This window comes from Condylura cristata, unplaced genomic scaffold, assembly GCF_000260355.1.
Source record: "Condylura cristata isolate star-nosed mole 26May11 unplaced genomic scaffold, ConCri1.0 scaffold00013, whole genome shotgun sequence".
NCBI classification, from domain to species: Eukaryota; Metazoa; Chordata; class Mammalia; order Eulipotyphla; family Talpidae; genus Condylura; species Condylura cristata.
This window is the reverse complement of record NW_004567114.1, coordinates 15,909,112-15,925,978: the sequence shown is the minus strand read 5'-3', so window position 1 is coordinate 15,925,978 and position 16,867 is coordinate 15,909,112. Positions and strand designations below refer to the sequence as shown.

At 41.9% G+C, this 16,867-nt stretch overlaps 1 protein-coding gene across 1 annotated transcript in view; it reads left to right on the top strand.

The window, feature by feature from the left end:
* Nucleotides 1–16,219, top strand: part of TSHR (thyroid stimulating hormone receptor) — a 119,257-nt gene extending 103,038 nt beyond the window's left edge. Inside the window, exons 9-10 of the mRNA XM_004681650.2 lie at nt 12,436–12,624; nt 14,420–16,219. Of these exons, the coding sequence (XP_004681707.1) occupies nt 12,436–12,624; nt 14,420–15,833 (1,603 nt within the window). The 3' untranslated portion in view covers nt 15,834–16,219. The remainder of the gene's footprint in view (nt 1–12,435; nt 12,625–14,419) is intronic.
* Nucleotides 16,220–16,867: the final 648 nt, after the last annotated feature.

The window sequence follows — 16,867 nt, the reverse complement described above, 5'->3', positions numbered from 1 at the left end:
TTGTTAATAATGTTGAACATCTTTCAAATGTATTTCTTAACCATTTCCATCATTTATTCAGTCAAATTCTTGTTCAAATAGCCTACCCACTTTTAATTGAGCTGCCATTTTATCATTGAATTGTAATGTTGGATAAAATTTTTGATCAAAAGAAATCAGTGTTAAGCCTCCCTGCAAACTCTCTGTGTTCCTAGGTTACCTTTCGTTTCCTCTTTTCTTTCTAAGGAAAAATGATTACCAAACCTATAGGGAATCCATTTACCCATGTATTCCGCAGGCATTTTACTGAGCACCTACTAACCCCATTAATGTTAAAGCCTCTGCTTTTAAAGGGGTTGCAGCTGAATTCAGGAAGAAAGTAAATAACTAACTATACCATAAGTTTTATTCTAAAAAGATTCATATGAAATATTTAAAGGATCAAGATCCCATTTTAGGTTAGGGTGACCAGCAGAAGGAGGCAGCAGTTAAGGCAGACTTGAGGTGACGGGTATAACTGCAACAGAGACAGATTTGTGAGAGAAAGAATTAAATGAGTCTATGGAAAGATTGGATATTTTCAAAGAAAACAAAAAAATGAAGAACAGATTATGGACCAAATATAGTTGAAAAGTGTGTTGTATTGAAATCCTGTTATGGGGAACGTGACGCAACTCGTCGGTAAGAGTCACACTGTAGGGTTGCTGTGGAAATAGTAGTATCTGCATAGCCCATTTTTGGTGGTCCTCTACAACTCACCCCATACCCTCTTTCCTTTGCCTCTGCCGGCCCTCAGTCCTGACCCCACTAGTCTTTGATATCTTTGGTCCTGCCACTGGGCCTGCGCTACCTGTCTGAACCTCCTGGCTATTTGGCAGACACTAGCCACCCTCCTTCAGAGAGGAGGAAGTTCAAGCCCAAGGACCTAATCAGTCTGAAGCTCCTAGTTTTCCTTTCTGTGTTTGCTGAGTGGAGCCTTGGGAACAGCTCCCTTGGGGAAGACAGGAGTGGTGAACCAGAGGAAGATCGTCACTATTGTGCTCTTCTCACAGACTGTGAAAGGCATGGCAAACACAGGCCTCTCGCAGTTCCCAGACCCAGACCAAGGAGACCAGGTTGTTGGGAAGCAACCCAAATAGGATCTTCCTCCTATTTGCACTTCCAGTTTTCTAGAGGCACTGCAAAGGGGCCTGGGGGTGGCCATTTTGAAGAAGAAGCTGTGAGAAAGATCATAGAAGTGTAAGAAGAGAAAATAAATTATCACTTTTCCAGAAATGTGTGCCTGCCAGCTTCATGCTGAGAATAAGACAAAAGATTAGCTCCCCTAGAAATCTTTGAATCAAAAGCATTGTGTCAACAACTCAGGATACTTGGTCCTCCCTCCCCAATCTGAATTTATTGATCAACAGTCTGTTTTACAACCATGGCTACTAGTAGGAGAAAAGATAAACATGTTTGGTCACAGCAATCTATAATAGTTACTCTTTATAACAATTGCAAAATCATTTGTAGAGCGTCCCCAGTGGACTCCCTCTTGGTGGGAAAGAAAATGGAGTTATAGCAACAACCCTCAGTTTTATATTTCCTCAGAGGGCTAAAAATGCAACTCCTATCTTGCTCAAAAGCTTTTTACTTTAAGAAAGTAGTTCTCCAAAGCACTGAAAGCCACTGTTCTAGACGAATGGGCTCACGTGATCAGCCTGAGTAAATGCTTTTATATTGATGCCAAGTCAAAAAATAGAGGATGACTTTCATCTCTTAGAAACAATAATTCACAAAATCACTGACTGTTTCTTGTAACAGCTGGTTTTGCTAAAGTTGATTGTTTACAAGAGCATTTTATCAAGATCAAAACTGACAGAACATAAAGGAATACTTGTTAAGTCTCAACCCTAAGAAAATAGTTGCCCAATTTTCTAAATCATTTCTGAAAATGCTTTATTAATTAATTACCACTTTAGCCAATGATGAATCTTAAGAACAGAAAGCAAGTAATAGCATAATTTTTCTTTTTTTCCAAAGATTGATGTTTATTTATTTATTCATACAGAACTGGGTACAGGCCAGAGGTGCAGGGGCGGTGAGAGGATTCACCAGAGACAGAGTGGGGAGCAGAACAGGCAGATCAACTGAAATACACTGCTGAGGGGGGCAGTGGGTGAGACAGGAGAATCTGCTTGAAACTTTTACCCCTGTGCCACAAGGCCCATTACAGCATAATTTTTCCTTTGCAATTTTAAGTATAAATAAATTTATCATTTAGTGAATGCTTACTAGACTTTGTGCTAAACATTTTTATAGATTTTTTTTCTTTTGATTCCCCATATTCTGACTTCTCCAACACTACACATAATGATGGTGAATTTACCCACCTGAAGTCTCAGTTATTTGTGTGATGAAGAGAAAGATTGCCCAGAGTCGAATAGATGAAAGGAAATATATCTATTGCTACTCTGTTCTGTAGCAAATCTCCATCATGATTTTGCAATTAATTAAAGAAGTTGGCAATAGGCTAACTGATAAAAGGAGTAAATCAACCTGGGATTAGAGTGCCTGTTCTGCTCCCCACTCTGTCTCTGGTGAAGCCTCTCACCCTCCACATCTCTGGCCTATACCCCAGTTCCATATGAATAAATAAATAAATCTTTAAAAAAAAAAAGAATAGTAGCCTCGGGCCCTCCCTGGTGGCGCAGCAGGTTAAGGCGCTGCACTAGGAAGCTTAAGCCATTTCTGCATGGGTTCGATCCCTGCCTGCCCCGGAGGTGACCACATGGCACGGCAGACCTCTCCTGGCCCGCCCGCTGCTCCCCTCAGCAGTGTACTTCATTGATCTGCCTGTTCTGCTCCCCACTCTGTCTCTGGTGAATCCTCTCACCCACTGCATCTCTGGCTTGTACCCCAGTTCTGTATGAGTAAATAAATAAATCTTTAAAAAAAAAAAAAAGAATAGTAGCCTCTTTTGAGCTCAGCTATGTATGCGCTTTGCATGTAGCCCATCACCTTGAGTCTTCTGACCTATTTGGAGGTCCCTGCTATTATCTTATTGAACAAATGAGAAAACTGGATGTAGAGATGCCAGCTAAGTCCCCAGGGGGCCTGGCCAACCAGTGCTGGTGCCAGGATGGAAACCAGCCCCAACTGAGAAACACACCTACTCCTGGGTGCCGAATCACTTAGGACCATGCTTGTACTTGTTGCAATTCCCCAATTTTGCTTGATCAGGTTTTCTAAAATGTTTGCCTAAAACTGGTTCTTCATCACCTTACAGCCCTCCCCCACACAGAAAAAAGCTAACGTTCTCACAAATAGCCTTCAGAGATAGGCTATCTCCCCCTACCCAGGACTCTGTCTCACCCTTTCTTCTTCATCATTGTTCAGCTGCGGCCATACTGAACAGGTTCCCCCTCCACACTCCTCCCCCTTCTTCTCACCCCACCACAGCTGTGCCATAGCTGGCTCCTTCCTCTGCTGAGAAGGCTCTTCATATACATGGCATATGCTCCTTCACCTGCTTCAATTTTTGCTGAAATGCTCTTCTCCTTAAATTCTTTATTTAAATTTATAAGCTGTCCACCACTGTCCACTCCACTTCGGTGCTTTATATTTCTCCATGATGCTATATCTGTCTGACATGCCAGATACTTGAGACATTTACTTATTTCTTTATTCTCTGTCTCCCTCAATTAGGGAGACAATATGAGTAGGTATTTCTCCCACTGTTTTGTACAATGCCTCGCATATAGTGCGACACTCAATAAATATTTGACAAATGACGAATAATTTCAAGAAAGAAACAGATAGATCAAGAATACTTTTTACTTTTTTGTTCCTTCCTTATGGGTTCTCTGAAATGAACTGCCCGCTGCTCCTCTCAGCAGTGCACTTTGTCAATCTGCCTGTTCTGCTCCCCACTCTGTCTCGGGTAAATCCTCTCACCGCCCCTGCACTTCGAGCCTGTACCCCAGTTCGGTATACATAAATGAATGAATGAATGAGTGAATAGAACCATAGATATTATACTATTCCTCTAAAGGTGTTTGATCTCACTTTGATAGAGACAAAGTCCTTTGATAACCTACAAGACACAGATATTCTTACCCCTGTCCGATCTCCGGCCATGCTGGCCTCCTTGTGTCCTTAAACTTACCAGATAGGCTCTGGCCACAGAGTCTTTACATTGACTGCTGTGTACCTGGGATGGTGCTGATATCCAGGGCCCTGCCACGCCCTCCCTGAGGGCCTTCAAACCTTTGCCCTACTCCCTCTCCAGTGAGGCCTTCCCTGGCAGCTTCCTGCATGCCTGACTGTAACTCCACAATAGATAAGTCTCTTTCTTTCCTCTTCTCCAAATTCCTTTTCCTCGTGATACTTACTATTGTGACATCTAACATACTGTGTGTTTTACTGATTTTTTTCAAATGTCTTTTTCTCCCCACTAGAATGTGAGAAGAACAGGAATTTCTGCCAGTGTAAGTTACTACGATAGCCCTAGCATCCAGGACTTGAGACATAAAAGGCACTTAACAAATTTATCGGATAAATGCATATCATGTTTTTAAATTAAACGAGTTAATTAGATAAACTCATTTTCTGAAACTTAGAGCTTTTAAACCCTTAAGTTATTTTTAATTCAATATTAATAAGTGAATTAAATTCCTTTTAAATAGTAAATCTTCTTTCTTCTTGTAGATGCATTTCATTTGCCAAATTACAGATGTGACTACATATTTTTAATAAATCAGCTTCCACATATTGACCTTTAGAAAAACCTACATTCATTACAAGGAGACATAAAAAGGATTTGTAATTGCTGTTGAAACATTAGCAAGTCAATGAGTGCTTATTTAATTTGCAATTGAATTCACCAAAGGTTAATCTTAAAGAACAATCAGTGACAAAATCTCTCACACAAAAAAGAAATTGTCTCAGTGTTTGCCAATACAAGACTCCATTGTTCTTTTCAGAAGCAATTTGTTCATCCTATGTCATCGAATATCACTTGGAGCTTTTCTCCCCAGGTTTCATTAAAATTTAATGATATTCTTGCCATTAATATAATCCTGAGGGACTCACTCCTTTCAAATTCAGGTCTTTACCTTCATTAGACACTTAATTCAAGATGGTTCCATGACTTAGTAACCAGGCTTCACAGTGCCTACCAGGTGCTGTTCTGATGCTTTCTGTCTTGTGAACAAATGCTTGCTTGCAATAAATTCTCATGAAGTTTAGTGCCCATTGGTTAATGAGCTCTGTGTGGAAAGTACTGGAGTCAGAGTGTAGAGAGAGACTGTCTAGTTTGCAGGTCACCATCCTTCTGTCTGGTAGCCACTTGGGCTCACAAGTGAATCTCCATATTCTTGTCACTTGACATTCTTATTTTAATTTCACCATACATTGAAGTTTTAGTTTAGAAAAGAAGGTATACTATTAGGAGATTCAAATGGTCAAATAAAAATTTAGGTGAATGGAGAAAGATATAGAATTGAATCGGTAGGATGATCCTTTCTTTGTGAACTTGGGGATTTCTGCTGAAAGAGGCTCTATTTTCAAGTGCGCATTTGGGACACTCTCAAGTATACCTTGGTGCTCAAAAAGAATTTCTCCTAAACTCTTGCACAGTTTATGTGCTACATGGAGTAGTTATTGCAAAAGTTAAAAGTGATGCATTGAACCTTAGCTTTGTATCCTCTCTCTTTTATTTCTTCTTCCTGTTCCTAAGAGTGTACTTTAAAAGACAGGAAGAAAATTTTTTATCTACATAAATCCATAAGGCGAAAGAGGACAAGCAAGGACACACTGGTAGTCTGGAGAGCTACAGAATTCTGGGGGAAGGCAGCGAGGGAAGACTAACCCTTGTGTGCCCACAGGCAGTGGAGTTGGCGTCACTTGCCTTGCCCTGCAGAACCTCTGAGGCAGGAGGAATTTAGAGGTGGTGAGTGTGGCCTGAGGCCAGAGTGAGACATGGACCTAAAAACAGAATAACTGAAAGTCTATATCTGGAAATATTAACCCTTTGCCCCATTCATGCAGAACATGAGTCGAGTACTTCCCTTCTTTTTTATTTTTTTTTTTAAGATTTATTTATTCATACAGAACTGGGTTATAGGCCAGACATTCAGGGGCAGTGAGAGGCTTCACCAGAGACAGAGACAGAGTGGGGAGCAGAACAGGCAGATCGAGGAAGTACACTGCTGAGGGGAGCAGCGGGCAGATCAGGAGAGGTCTGCTGTGCTATGTGGTCACCTCCGGGGTAGGCGGAGATCGAACTCATGGTGAAGTGACTTTAGCTTCCTAGTGCTGTGCATTAACCCACTGTGCTACCAGGGAGGGCCTGTACTTCCCTTCTTAACTTGACAAAGGAGATCTCTTTTCTGAAAAAGTGGAAGGATCTGAAAAGAAAAGAGACCTCCCTATTCTGACACATCAGGTTCCACAATATAATGACTAACCCCCTACATGATTGCCCTAAATAATGGTCACTAAACCAGCTTCCAGTGAGATTTTCAGTGTCTCACTCAAAGCATAAATGAGGAACCAAGAAATTACTAGCCAAGGAAAGCCTTTAACATAAAAATCAAAACCAAGATAAACAAATGAGGCACAGGGGCCAGGAGAGGGGGTGGGTCAGCCTGGAGGAAGTAGAAAGATTCAGAGAACAGAAAAAAAACTTCTAACAATGCAATAACTAGTGACCTAGAAGGTGCTAATCCCTATTCCCACAACAATAATGACAATAATGAGAGTAGTTAATATTCATTGAAAACTCACTGTCAGTTGTTCAAAACCAGAGCAGGAACTGAGACATAAAAAGGTTAAGTGGCTAGTACAAAGTACAGAAGCCAAGATTCAAATCCAGAGTCTGAATTCAAACCCTAGAGGGTCTAAACACCCTGTGCATTTCTTCAGATAAGCAAGAAAAAGGGGAAGAGTAAACTAGAAAATACTCCTCAAAATGTATTTATGCATTTCACAAATATGTTTTCAGAGCTTTCTGGTTTTTTTTTGTTTGTTTGTTTGTTTGTTTTTTAAATACCAGTTTAGGTTCCAAAAATACAGCATTGAACAGAATAGAGACCCAACTCTCATCAAGCTAAAATTAAAAAGCTCAGAGTGAGGTATGGAAAGGCAAATACTGTATGACCTCACTTTCATGTGAAATCTTCAAAGTTGAGCTCATACTTACAACAGAGATTAGGATAATGTTGGTCAGAGGGTGAGGACTAGAGGAAACAGGAAGGTTAAAGGCACAAAGAACCATGGGACTAAACCCATTTGGTTTTGGTAGTCATTTCACAATGTATACATATATTGAGACATCATATTGTGCACCATAAATACAGCTGTTATAAATCAACTGTATCTCACTAAGGTTTACAACGAAAAATTTTTTTAAAAAATTTATTTATCTGTGGCCCTCCCTGGTGGCGCAGCGGGTTAAAGCGCTGCACTGAGAAGCTAAAGCCACTTCTGCATGAGTTCAATCCCCGCCTGCCCCAGAGGTGACCACATGGCGTGGCAGACCCCTCTTGACTCTCCCGCTGCTCCCCTCAGCAGTGTACTTCGTCAATCTTCCTGTTCTGCTCCCCACTCTGTCTCTGGTGAAGCCTCTCGCTGCCCCTGAGTCTCTGGCCTGTACCCCAGTTCTGTATGCACAAATAAATAAATCGACAAAGTACACTGCTGAGGGCCAGGCGAGGTCTGTCACGCCATGTGGTCACCTCCGGGGCAGGCGGGGATTGAACTCATGCGGAAGTGGCTTTAGCTTCTCAGTACAGTGCTTTAACCCTCTGCGCCACCAGGGAGGGCCAAGAAATTTTTATTAATAAATTTTTAAACTTCAATAGAAGAGATGACATATATAATCAAGAACTTCTAGCAGAAGCCTAAGGAAACATAATAGGAGAAAGATGGAAAAATGTTGGATGTTCATGGAGGTTCATTTTTCTCCAAAGAGAGAACATAGAAAGTGAGAGGAATAAGTTATTCTGGAAGCAATACCAGCATTGTCCTGGAGCTGAAATACACAGGTCCTGGACAACATACCAGGGACAGAAACAGGGACACAGAGCCATTTCCTGATATATACATGTGTCAATTCATACCTGCATTAATGTATGTTATATGTCAGTGAAGCTGGAAGAAAAGTAAAGAGAGAGATAATGTCATAAGAGTGGCCAGAGAGTTGAAAATAAGTCACTGATCAAAGAGCCAGAACTTGAATCACATCATTCCTTCAAGAAGTAACACTCACTCGGTACTAGAACGCAGTGGAATAAAACCTATAGGACTCTGAAGAAAAGTGATTCTCAACCTAAAGTTTTACAGCCAGGTCATGTGTCAACTGAATGTAAGAGCAGGGGGGGATATGTCATTTTCAGACATGCAACCACTCAGAAAGTATCTCTTCCCTTTGGCCTTTTTAAGAAATTACTTGAAAATGTGGTCCAGTGAAAGGAAGGAAAGAATCGGAATGACCACAGGGATTCAAGAAGAGATCCTATTGATACTCTGCTAAGAAACTTGAATTTCATTCTGCAGACATTGCAGGAAGTCTGAGTTCAGTGGAGAAGAGTATGACGAGACCCAAGTTTTAGGAACGCTCTATCTTAAATCTGGAGGTGGGATTGGCAGACATTTCCTGGAAGCCAGAAAGGTTTTGTAAATCTCAGGTGACAGGTAACTCAGACTTATAGTGAAGTAGAAGAAATAAGGACGGTGAGACTGTAGACATATAAACAGTTGAGCTACCTCAATTGCATTTTGGGGTAAATATGGGTGGCCTACATCTAGGGCAAGGGCAAGGCTTCAGGATGAAGGTCTGCAAGATGGTGGCCAAAGAATAGGAAACAGAGCGATCAGGGAGGTGGGAAGCAGAATTACTGGAAAATAGAAAACCAAGACCTTGTGGTTAAAATTGCAGATTTCTGCAAGGGAGTTTAAATGCAGAGAGAGAGAGGATGGGGAGAAGGCGCTGGAGAGGGTATTTGTTCTCCCTACTTGACTGTGTATTTCTCTAACTAGCATGCAGGGTACAGCCTGCATCAGGAGAGGGCAGCTCCCCTCAGAAGCACTTCACGAGTGCCAGGCTTAATGGAGTTGTAGAACCACGTCAAGTGGCTCCTGCCAGCAGGGTATGAGATGGCACCAGATGGATTATAATTTGAAAATAAGTGTCCTCAGACCCAGAGGTGAGGTTAGAAAGGTTGGCAAGGGCCAGATAGGCAGGAAGTTGAAAGGATATGAGGTACATTAGATGTAATTAATGGTATGGGGATATGACTGCAAAAGTTTGAAAGAGAAGAGTGACCTTACTAAGCCCCTGACTGCCATGCAGAAAATGAATTTGAAGAAACTAAGATGACAGGGAAGTGATCACAAGAGATAACATAGCTTAAACTAGAGAGCCTAACTAGAGGTGCAAATAACAGATTCAAGATTCTTCCAGGTCCAAATCCACAGGTTTCTTGCTAGATTAACTAGAGGAATGGTCAGTTGAAGTAGGGATGGGGGATCAAAAACTAAGTTTGGGATGCGCCTATTAAGTTGGTGATGCCTGTGAGACATCCAGCTGCAGATTCCAAGCAAGAAATTGGACACCAGTCAAGATCTAAACTGGACTTGAGACAGATAAACTCCAAGATGGAGCAAGGAGGTAATTCATGTTTATTGAGCACTTACTATATGCCAAGTAAGTGCAGAAGTTCTGTCATAAGGTTTTATGTACATTATACACATGCTTTCTGCATGCCCTTTCCAAGCATCCTCCTGACTTGGCCCCACTAGGACCCAACTAGAAGCCACCTGAGAAATGCTCGCTGCAGGCACTCAAACTAACCAAGGAACCAGTTCCTCTCTCCCAGATTTCTGAGTCCCTGCAGGGTTGCTGCACCTGGACTTGCATTTAGAGATTTAGTGCTCAGGGATACAAATCTCCTAAAAACAGTGAACCTAAAAAATCTAAACCTAAATTATAGTTATGGCTCTGCCCTTGAAAAAATGCAGATTCATGGGCTCCACCATCAGGGGCTATAATTCAACTGATTGAGGGTGTGGCTGTATTGTAGTTCTGATACTGGTCCAGGGTGGCTCCTGGACCAGAAACCCCCCCCTACTCAGAGTGATGAATTACCAGTCTTCACCAGTTACCCACCTCAATAACATCCACTAGCTTGTATCATTAAAGCAGTTTTTAAATAAGGCACCAGATTCATTGACACTCCTCCCATTGAGAGGTGAGTTCTGTGTCCCTGGAATCTACCACTGTTCTTGGAATGTTCCAGACGCCTCTTCTCAGGAAGCTTCCTCCCAGAATCTCACAACCAGGATGTAAGAAGCCCAAACCACAGAGAGAGGCCGCAACAAAATCCTGATAGTGTTTAGTTCTGAGTCCTCCCAGCCCTGATCCAGATATGCAGGTAAAGGGGCAGCAGAAAATCCCAGCCACTGAGTAGCCTCAACTCTCCCCAGCTGCCCCGCAGACATGAGCCATACCCACTATGGCCTGTTCAAACTCCTGACCCACAAAAACTGCATATAATAAAAGCTTGTTTGTTTTGAGTGTTCTGTCATGCAGTAAATACAGTGGTTGCTAATGTGTTTTTTCAAGCAATAAGTATTGAAATGTAAACACTCCTTGGAAGGATTAACTCTTTGAATACACAGCATATCCAACAGACATCAAAGCAGGTGTAAAGTGAGCCCAGAAAAGCTCTCTTGTTCACTGACATGAAAGCATCACTGGATAAAGAGACATATGCATTGCTTCCAGAAAGATGGAGACCAAAAGATGGCCAAATCTTGACGACATCATGGCTAATAAAGAGGTGCCTCAAAGGACAGATAAGAAAGGAGAATAAAGCACATTAATTTATTTCTAAGGCTGGGTCTAAAATACCCCAATTCTCTCACTAACTATATAGTTGTTCACTTATGCCAGTTTCCCAAGAGTAATTGCTTAATTTTAAAAATTGCCTGGGGATCATATGACAGACACCAGTGGTAACTCTTATCATCAGGCAAATGTGGGAGATGCTAAATTACAGAGTTATAAAAGTTAATACAAAGCAAATAGCAAATGTGGTACCTTTCTCCAAGAACCACAGTTTTGTGGTAAGAATGGCATTAATACTGAAGCCTTGTGGGGCCCTCCCTGATGGCACAGCAAACTGGAGTACAGCACTGCCAGCTGGCCATAGTGGCTTCAGTGCTAGTTCAATCCCCAGGCCCCAGAGGTGATCCACAAGGTGTAGCAGACATCTTCTGTCTCACCCCCTGCTCCCCCCAGCAGTGTATTTCATCAATCTGCCTGTTCTGCTCCCCACTCTGTCTCTGGTGAATCCTCTCACCACCCCTGCACCTCTGGCCTGTACCCTAAGTCTGTATGCATAAATAAAATCTTTTAAAAAATACTCCAGCTTTGTGTTTGTAGAAAATGACTAGCAAGTTTTAGCAACCCCAAGCCCCCAGGGTGTAAATCTAATGACCCTGATTCTAATCAACCTAATGACCAAGATATGGAGGAAGGAGTTATCAATATTGTAATTCATTGCCAATTAGCGCTACTGATTATATTAACTATCTTAAATGTAACTGTAAAACATTATTTAAAATTATAAACTATGCAAAAATATAAGGGAGAGAGATGATAAGATAAGATAAGAGAGATGTTAAGATTCAACATTCAGAGTCTTAGGAGAGTTACTATTTAATGGAAGTAAAAATGATGAGCCATGATACATAACCTGGGATTGAAAAGAGAACAGGATTGTCACCCTAAAAGCCATGTATTAAATTCTACGTGAGCAACCATTTACATTTTCTTCATCCTTCCTGTCACTCTCGTTTTCAGAAGTCATTTGAATTGTTCACTTCAGATTATTAATATTGTCACTGGGATCTTCTTTGCAGAAATGCATGCACAGCCTCCAAACACTGTGGGAGGTGGATCAAGGCATGAACTCAACGGGTAATATGTTATGGCCCCCCAAGTTCCATGTTATCAGGAAATTTCCATGACAGGGATGTTGATCCACATCAGTGAGCAAACTCTACTTCCCACAGAGCCAGAGCAACTTAGGCCCTTTGGGCCTGTTCAGATGTATTCCTCATACCTCTTGAGGCCCTTTCTTAGTACTCTGGTATCATTTTCCTTAGTAAAATTGACATCCATCTCCAATTTCATGAGCTGGCGTGGATTGCAATGGATAAAATAAAAGGTCTGCTGAACTATGATTGTACTGACGGATGCCAGAGTTCCAGGCAATAAAAGTGGGAGTCACTTGTAACACATCAACCAGAAGCTTAATATCCCTCCTTAGATCAGAGTATATACTCAAGAGCAGGAAGGAGTGTGTCATCTCCCCATTAATTTCAAGCCTCTGTGACTTTTTCTGCCAAGGACTCAGAAACTCTGGTTGCTCACCACCCCTCTGTTTTGTTCTGTTCTCTATATCCCAGGGACATCTCTTACACCAGTGTCACCGCCCTGCCCTCCAAGGGCCTCGAGCACCTGAAGGAACTGATAGCAAGAAATACTTGGACTCTAAAGAAACTTCCACTTTCCTTAAGCTTCCTTCACCTCACACGGGCTGACCTTTCTTATCCAAGCCACTGCTGTGCTTTTAAGAACCAGAAGAAAATCAGAGGGTAAGTGGCAGGTGTGGGAATAAGTGATGGCAGAAATTGATTTAATTTCTGGGACTGGGTAAGAAGCTTTGTATTTTTTAAAAAGGTGAAGAGTTGTAAGCACTTAAAAGAACTATGAGACCGATAAGAAAATGGCTGTAGACTCCATGTGGTTGCAGATGAGCCATAAAGCTAATGTCACTGGATTGCAGTGCTAGAGGGGTAATAGGAGGTGAGGTTAGAGAGACTGGCCGAGCAGGATAAATGCATCCCTTTGGAAGGCCTTGGTGAAAAATATAGAGGAATGAATTGACTTAAGAGTTGAGTGTCCAGATCACAGTCAGAATTCTGCAGAGGCCACACGATATGATTTCCCACCTCTAGATGCAACACATATTAGATGCTGCAAAACATATTAGACCATGAGGACAAATTTAGAAACAACACAAGCAATTGGATTACTGCTACTTTGGGCTCGGCAGATGCCACAGCCAGGCAGATGCCTGGTGTGTATGTGGGTTTTGGGGTCCGCTGGCCTGTGCTCCAGCTCTGCCACATCCTAACTGAGGTAACCTAGCCTACCCCCTTAACCTCCCTGAGCCTTTTTAGTGGAGATCATAATGCTATCATGATGAGACACTGAATAGAAAAGGCCTCTCACAATGACCTAGAATATCAATGTTCTCAATACTACTAGTTGTGTGTGATCTGCATGGTTTTATTATCAGGCTAGTTGCAGGCTACAATGGAATGATGTTCTGCTTTTCCTCTTCATGCTCAATCTTGTTCCCACCTATACTTTTACCTGCATTATTTTGCTCTTCATATCCCAGGCAAACCCCTTTTCTCCTAACACTATCTTCATATTTGTCTTTCTCACTCCCTGGTTTCTTTAGCATGCCTACTGGCTGATTTTCTGCACTTATACTTGAAGTCAGAAATAAACTGAGATCTAATGTGGGGGCAGGAACAAACAGGAAAGTAAGACAGCTGTGCAAAGAAAGCCAATCCAAGCACAACACCTGAAGAAAAATTTGAGTGGGCTCGGAACGGCCCTATACGGATGCCCCGCGCCCCTGAATAGGAAAGGTTTGGGGAAGGTGGTAGGATAAAGTGTGCCTTAGGGACAGCTCCAGATTTTTCATTAACCCCTCAACAGGTTAAAATAAGAATTCCATTGGGCATTTTTGCCAGAGCCCAATAGATGAAGCAAACTCAGTGAAGCAGCTGAAGCAAGTTAAAGAATTCCCTTTCAATATAAGTCTTTTGGGCTAGTGAAAAACTGAATCCATGAACTTGACCGCATGATAGCACCAATTCATGCACTCATTCAGTATTTGTTGAGCATCTAGTATGCATCTCCACAATAATAAATAAGACAGACAAGAACCCTTTTGTGCTGTGATGACATTCCACTAGGGGAAGTCAAAACTAAACAGGAAAGAACACAAAAAGGGATCAGATAGTGCCAGACAGAGGAATTAAACACAAACATGGGCAATTTATTCAAGAAGTTTAAGGAAGAACCCTCTGAGGAAAGGGAATTTGAATTTAAAATTAAAGATGAGTAAAAGCAGCCATGATTTGTCCAGGTAACAAAAGGAAACATGGAGTTCTAAAGTTCTGAACAGGAATAATAATAATAATAACAATACCCAACACATACATGGCCCTAATAACATTCAGGTGCTGTTTTAGAGCTTTAAAAGATAAATTCATCTCATACTTAAAAACTCTATCTGAAATAGATATGCTAAGTACTAGGGAAACTGGTAGCATTTTCATCAGATAGTGACTTGTGTCTGTTGCCTTGCAGTATCCTCGAGTCCTTAATGTGTAATGAGAGCAGTATTCACAGCCTGCGCCAGAGAAAATCTGTGAATGCTTTGAACGGCCCCTTCTACCAGGACTATGAAGAGGACCCAGCTGATGGCAGTGCCAGTTACAAGGAAAACTCCAAGTTCCAGGATATCCATAGCAACTCTCATTATTATGTCTTCTTTGAAGAACAAGAAGATGAGATCATTGGTTTTGGCCAGGAGCTTAAAAACCCCCAGGAAGAGACCCTACAGGCCTTTGATAACCATTATGATTATACTGTGTGTGGGGGAAACGAAGACATGGTGTGTACCCCCAAGTCAGATGAGTTTAACCCCTGCGAAGACATAATGGGCTACAAGTTCCTGAGAATCATAGTCTGGTTTGTCAGTCTGCTGGCGCTCCTGGGCAATGTCTTTGTCCTGGTCATCCTCCTCACCAGCCACTACAAAATGACCGTCCCACGCTTTCTCATGTGCAACTTGGCCTTTGCAGATTTCTGCATGGGGATGTATCTGCTCCTTATCGCCTCCGTAGACCTCTACACTCATTCTGAGTACTACAATCATGCCATTGACTGGCAGACAGGTCCTGGGTGCAACACAGCTGGTTTCTTCACAGTGTTTGCCAGTGAGTTATCCGTATATACACTGACAGTGATCACTCTGGAGCGCTGGTATGCCATCACTTTTGCCATGCGCCTGGACCGGAAAATCCGCCTCAGACATGCATATGCCATCATGGTCGGGGGCTGGATTTGCTGCTTCCTACTGGCCCTACTCCCTTTGGTAGGAATAAGTAGCTATGCCAAGGTCAGCATATGCCTGCCCATGGACACTGAGACCCCTCTAGCCCTGGCATATATTATCCTTGTTCTATTGCTCAACATAGTTGCTTTTATCATCGTCTGTGCCTGTTATGCGAAGATCTATATCACAGTCCGAAATCCCCAATACAATCCTGGGGACAAAGACACCAAAATTGCCAAAAGGATGGCTGTGTTAATCTTTACTGACTTTATGTGCATGGCCCCAATCTCATTCTATGCTCTGTCAGCACTGATGAACAAGCCTCTCATCACCGTGACTAACTCCAAAATCTTGCTGGTTCTCTTCTATCCACTTAACTCCTGCGCCAATCCATTTCTCTATGCCATTTTCACCAAGGCCTTCCAGAGGGATGTATTCATCTTGCTCAGTAAATTTGGCATTTGTAAACGCCAGGCTCAGGCATACCGAGGCCAGAGAGTTTCTCCAAAGAACAGCACTGGTCTTCCAGTCCAAAAGGTTACCAGGGACATGAGGCAAAGTGTCCCTAACATGCAAGATGACTATGAACTGCTTGAAAACTCTCATCTCACCCAAAATAAGCAGGGTCAAAGCTCAAAAGAGTATAATCAAACAGTTTTGTAGGTTGATCCTCTAACTAATGGCAATGGCTGAGGGGCTTCTACAAGGCTGGATTCTTGAACATGCATTCCAACCACATGATACACAGTTGACGTAACCCTTGTGCAGGTGATGTTTCACAGGGCAAGAGTTTGTCTCTGAACAGGCATTGTCATTAACCTCATCACCATCTCCAAGAAAGAAGAGTCTGAATCCCAGGTCAAATTAAAAGAATCTATGCTTTCTCAAAGACTTGTGATGTCAAATGCAGATATTGACATAGTGTAAGATGCTCAACAGAATCACCTGAATCATGTCAACACCTGAGCTGCTCACTTTACACAGCATTTCATACTGAAGATTAAGCAGTGCCAAATGCTATTAACTTGGTTGATGACTACAAGAAAGAATTGTCAGTGTTGGCTCAATCTAACATCATGTTCCCTGATATAACCAAAGAGTTTGAATAACATGAAACTGAAAAGGTAATAGGATGTCATCCAGTCATCCACAAAATTCATACCCATCCCTGATTATCATTGAGACATGGATGTCTTCATAGAAATATATTGCTGTTATTAAACATGAGGAGGGAAAATGCTTAGCTTTGAGTTGGGTTGAAATAGTTAATCTTCTCTTCACAAGGAACTACCTGATTTGACCCAACTGTGCTAAGTGTTGCCTGGAAGAACTGGCAAGATTTTAGCTTATGAGACCCAGCAAGTAAGACTTGCTCTTTATGGCTTGTCTCATAGTATAACTTGATGTGAACTCAAGGAATATTTGTAACTAGCCACAAGTAGGAATTTTGAGCCACGCATACGAATCATCTGCTGTTTAATGGAACAGGCTGGACACCAACTAACTCTTGAAACTTGGGCAAAAAATGGTCTCGGAGTTTATAGAAATAAGGAATTTGATAACATCTTTCATTTTAAAGTCCCCTGTATATACATCTTTCTCAAAATACGTTTTCATAGTGAAGAAAAAGAAAAGCTCTAAGGAAGCAGAATCTGCTTTTCTTATCTTGTAGATCTGCTCTCTTTCTCTAGAGCCTA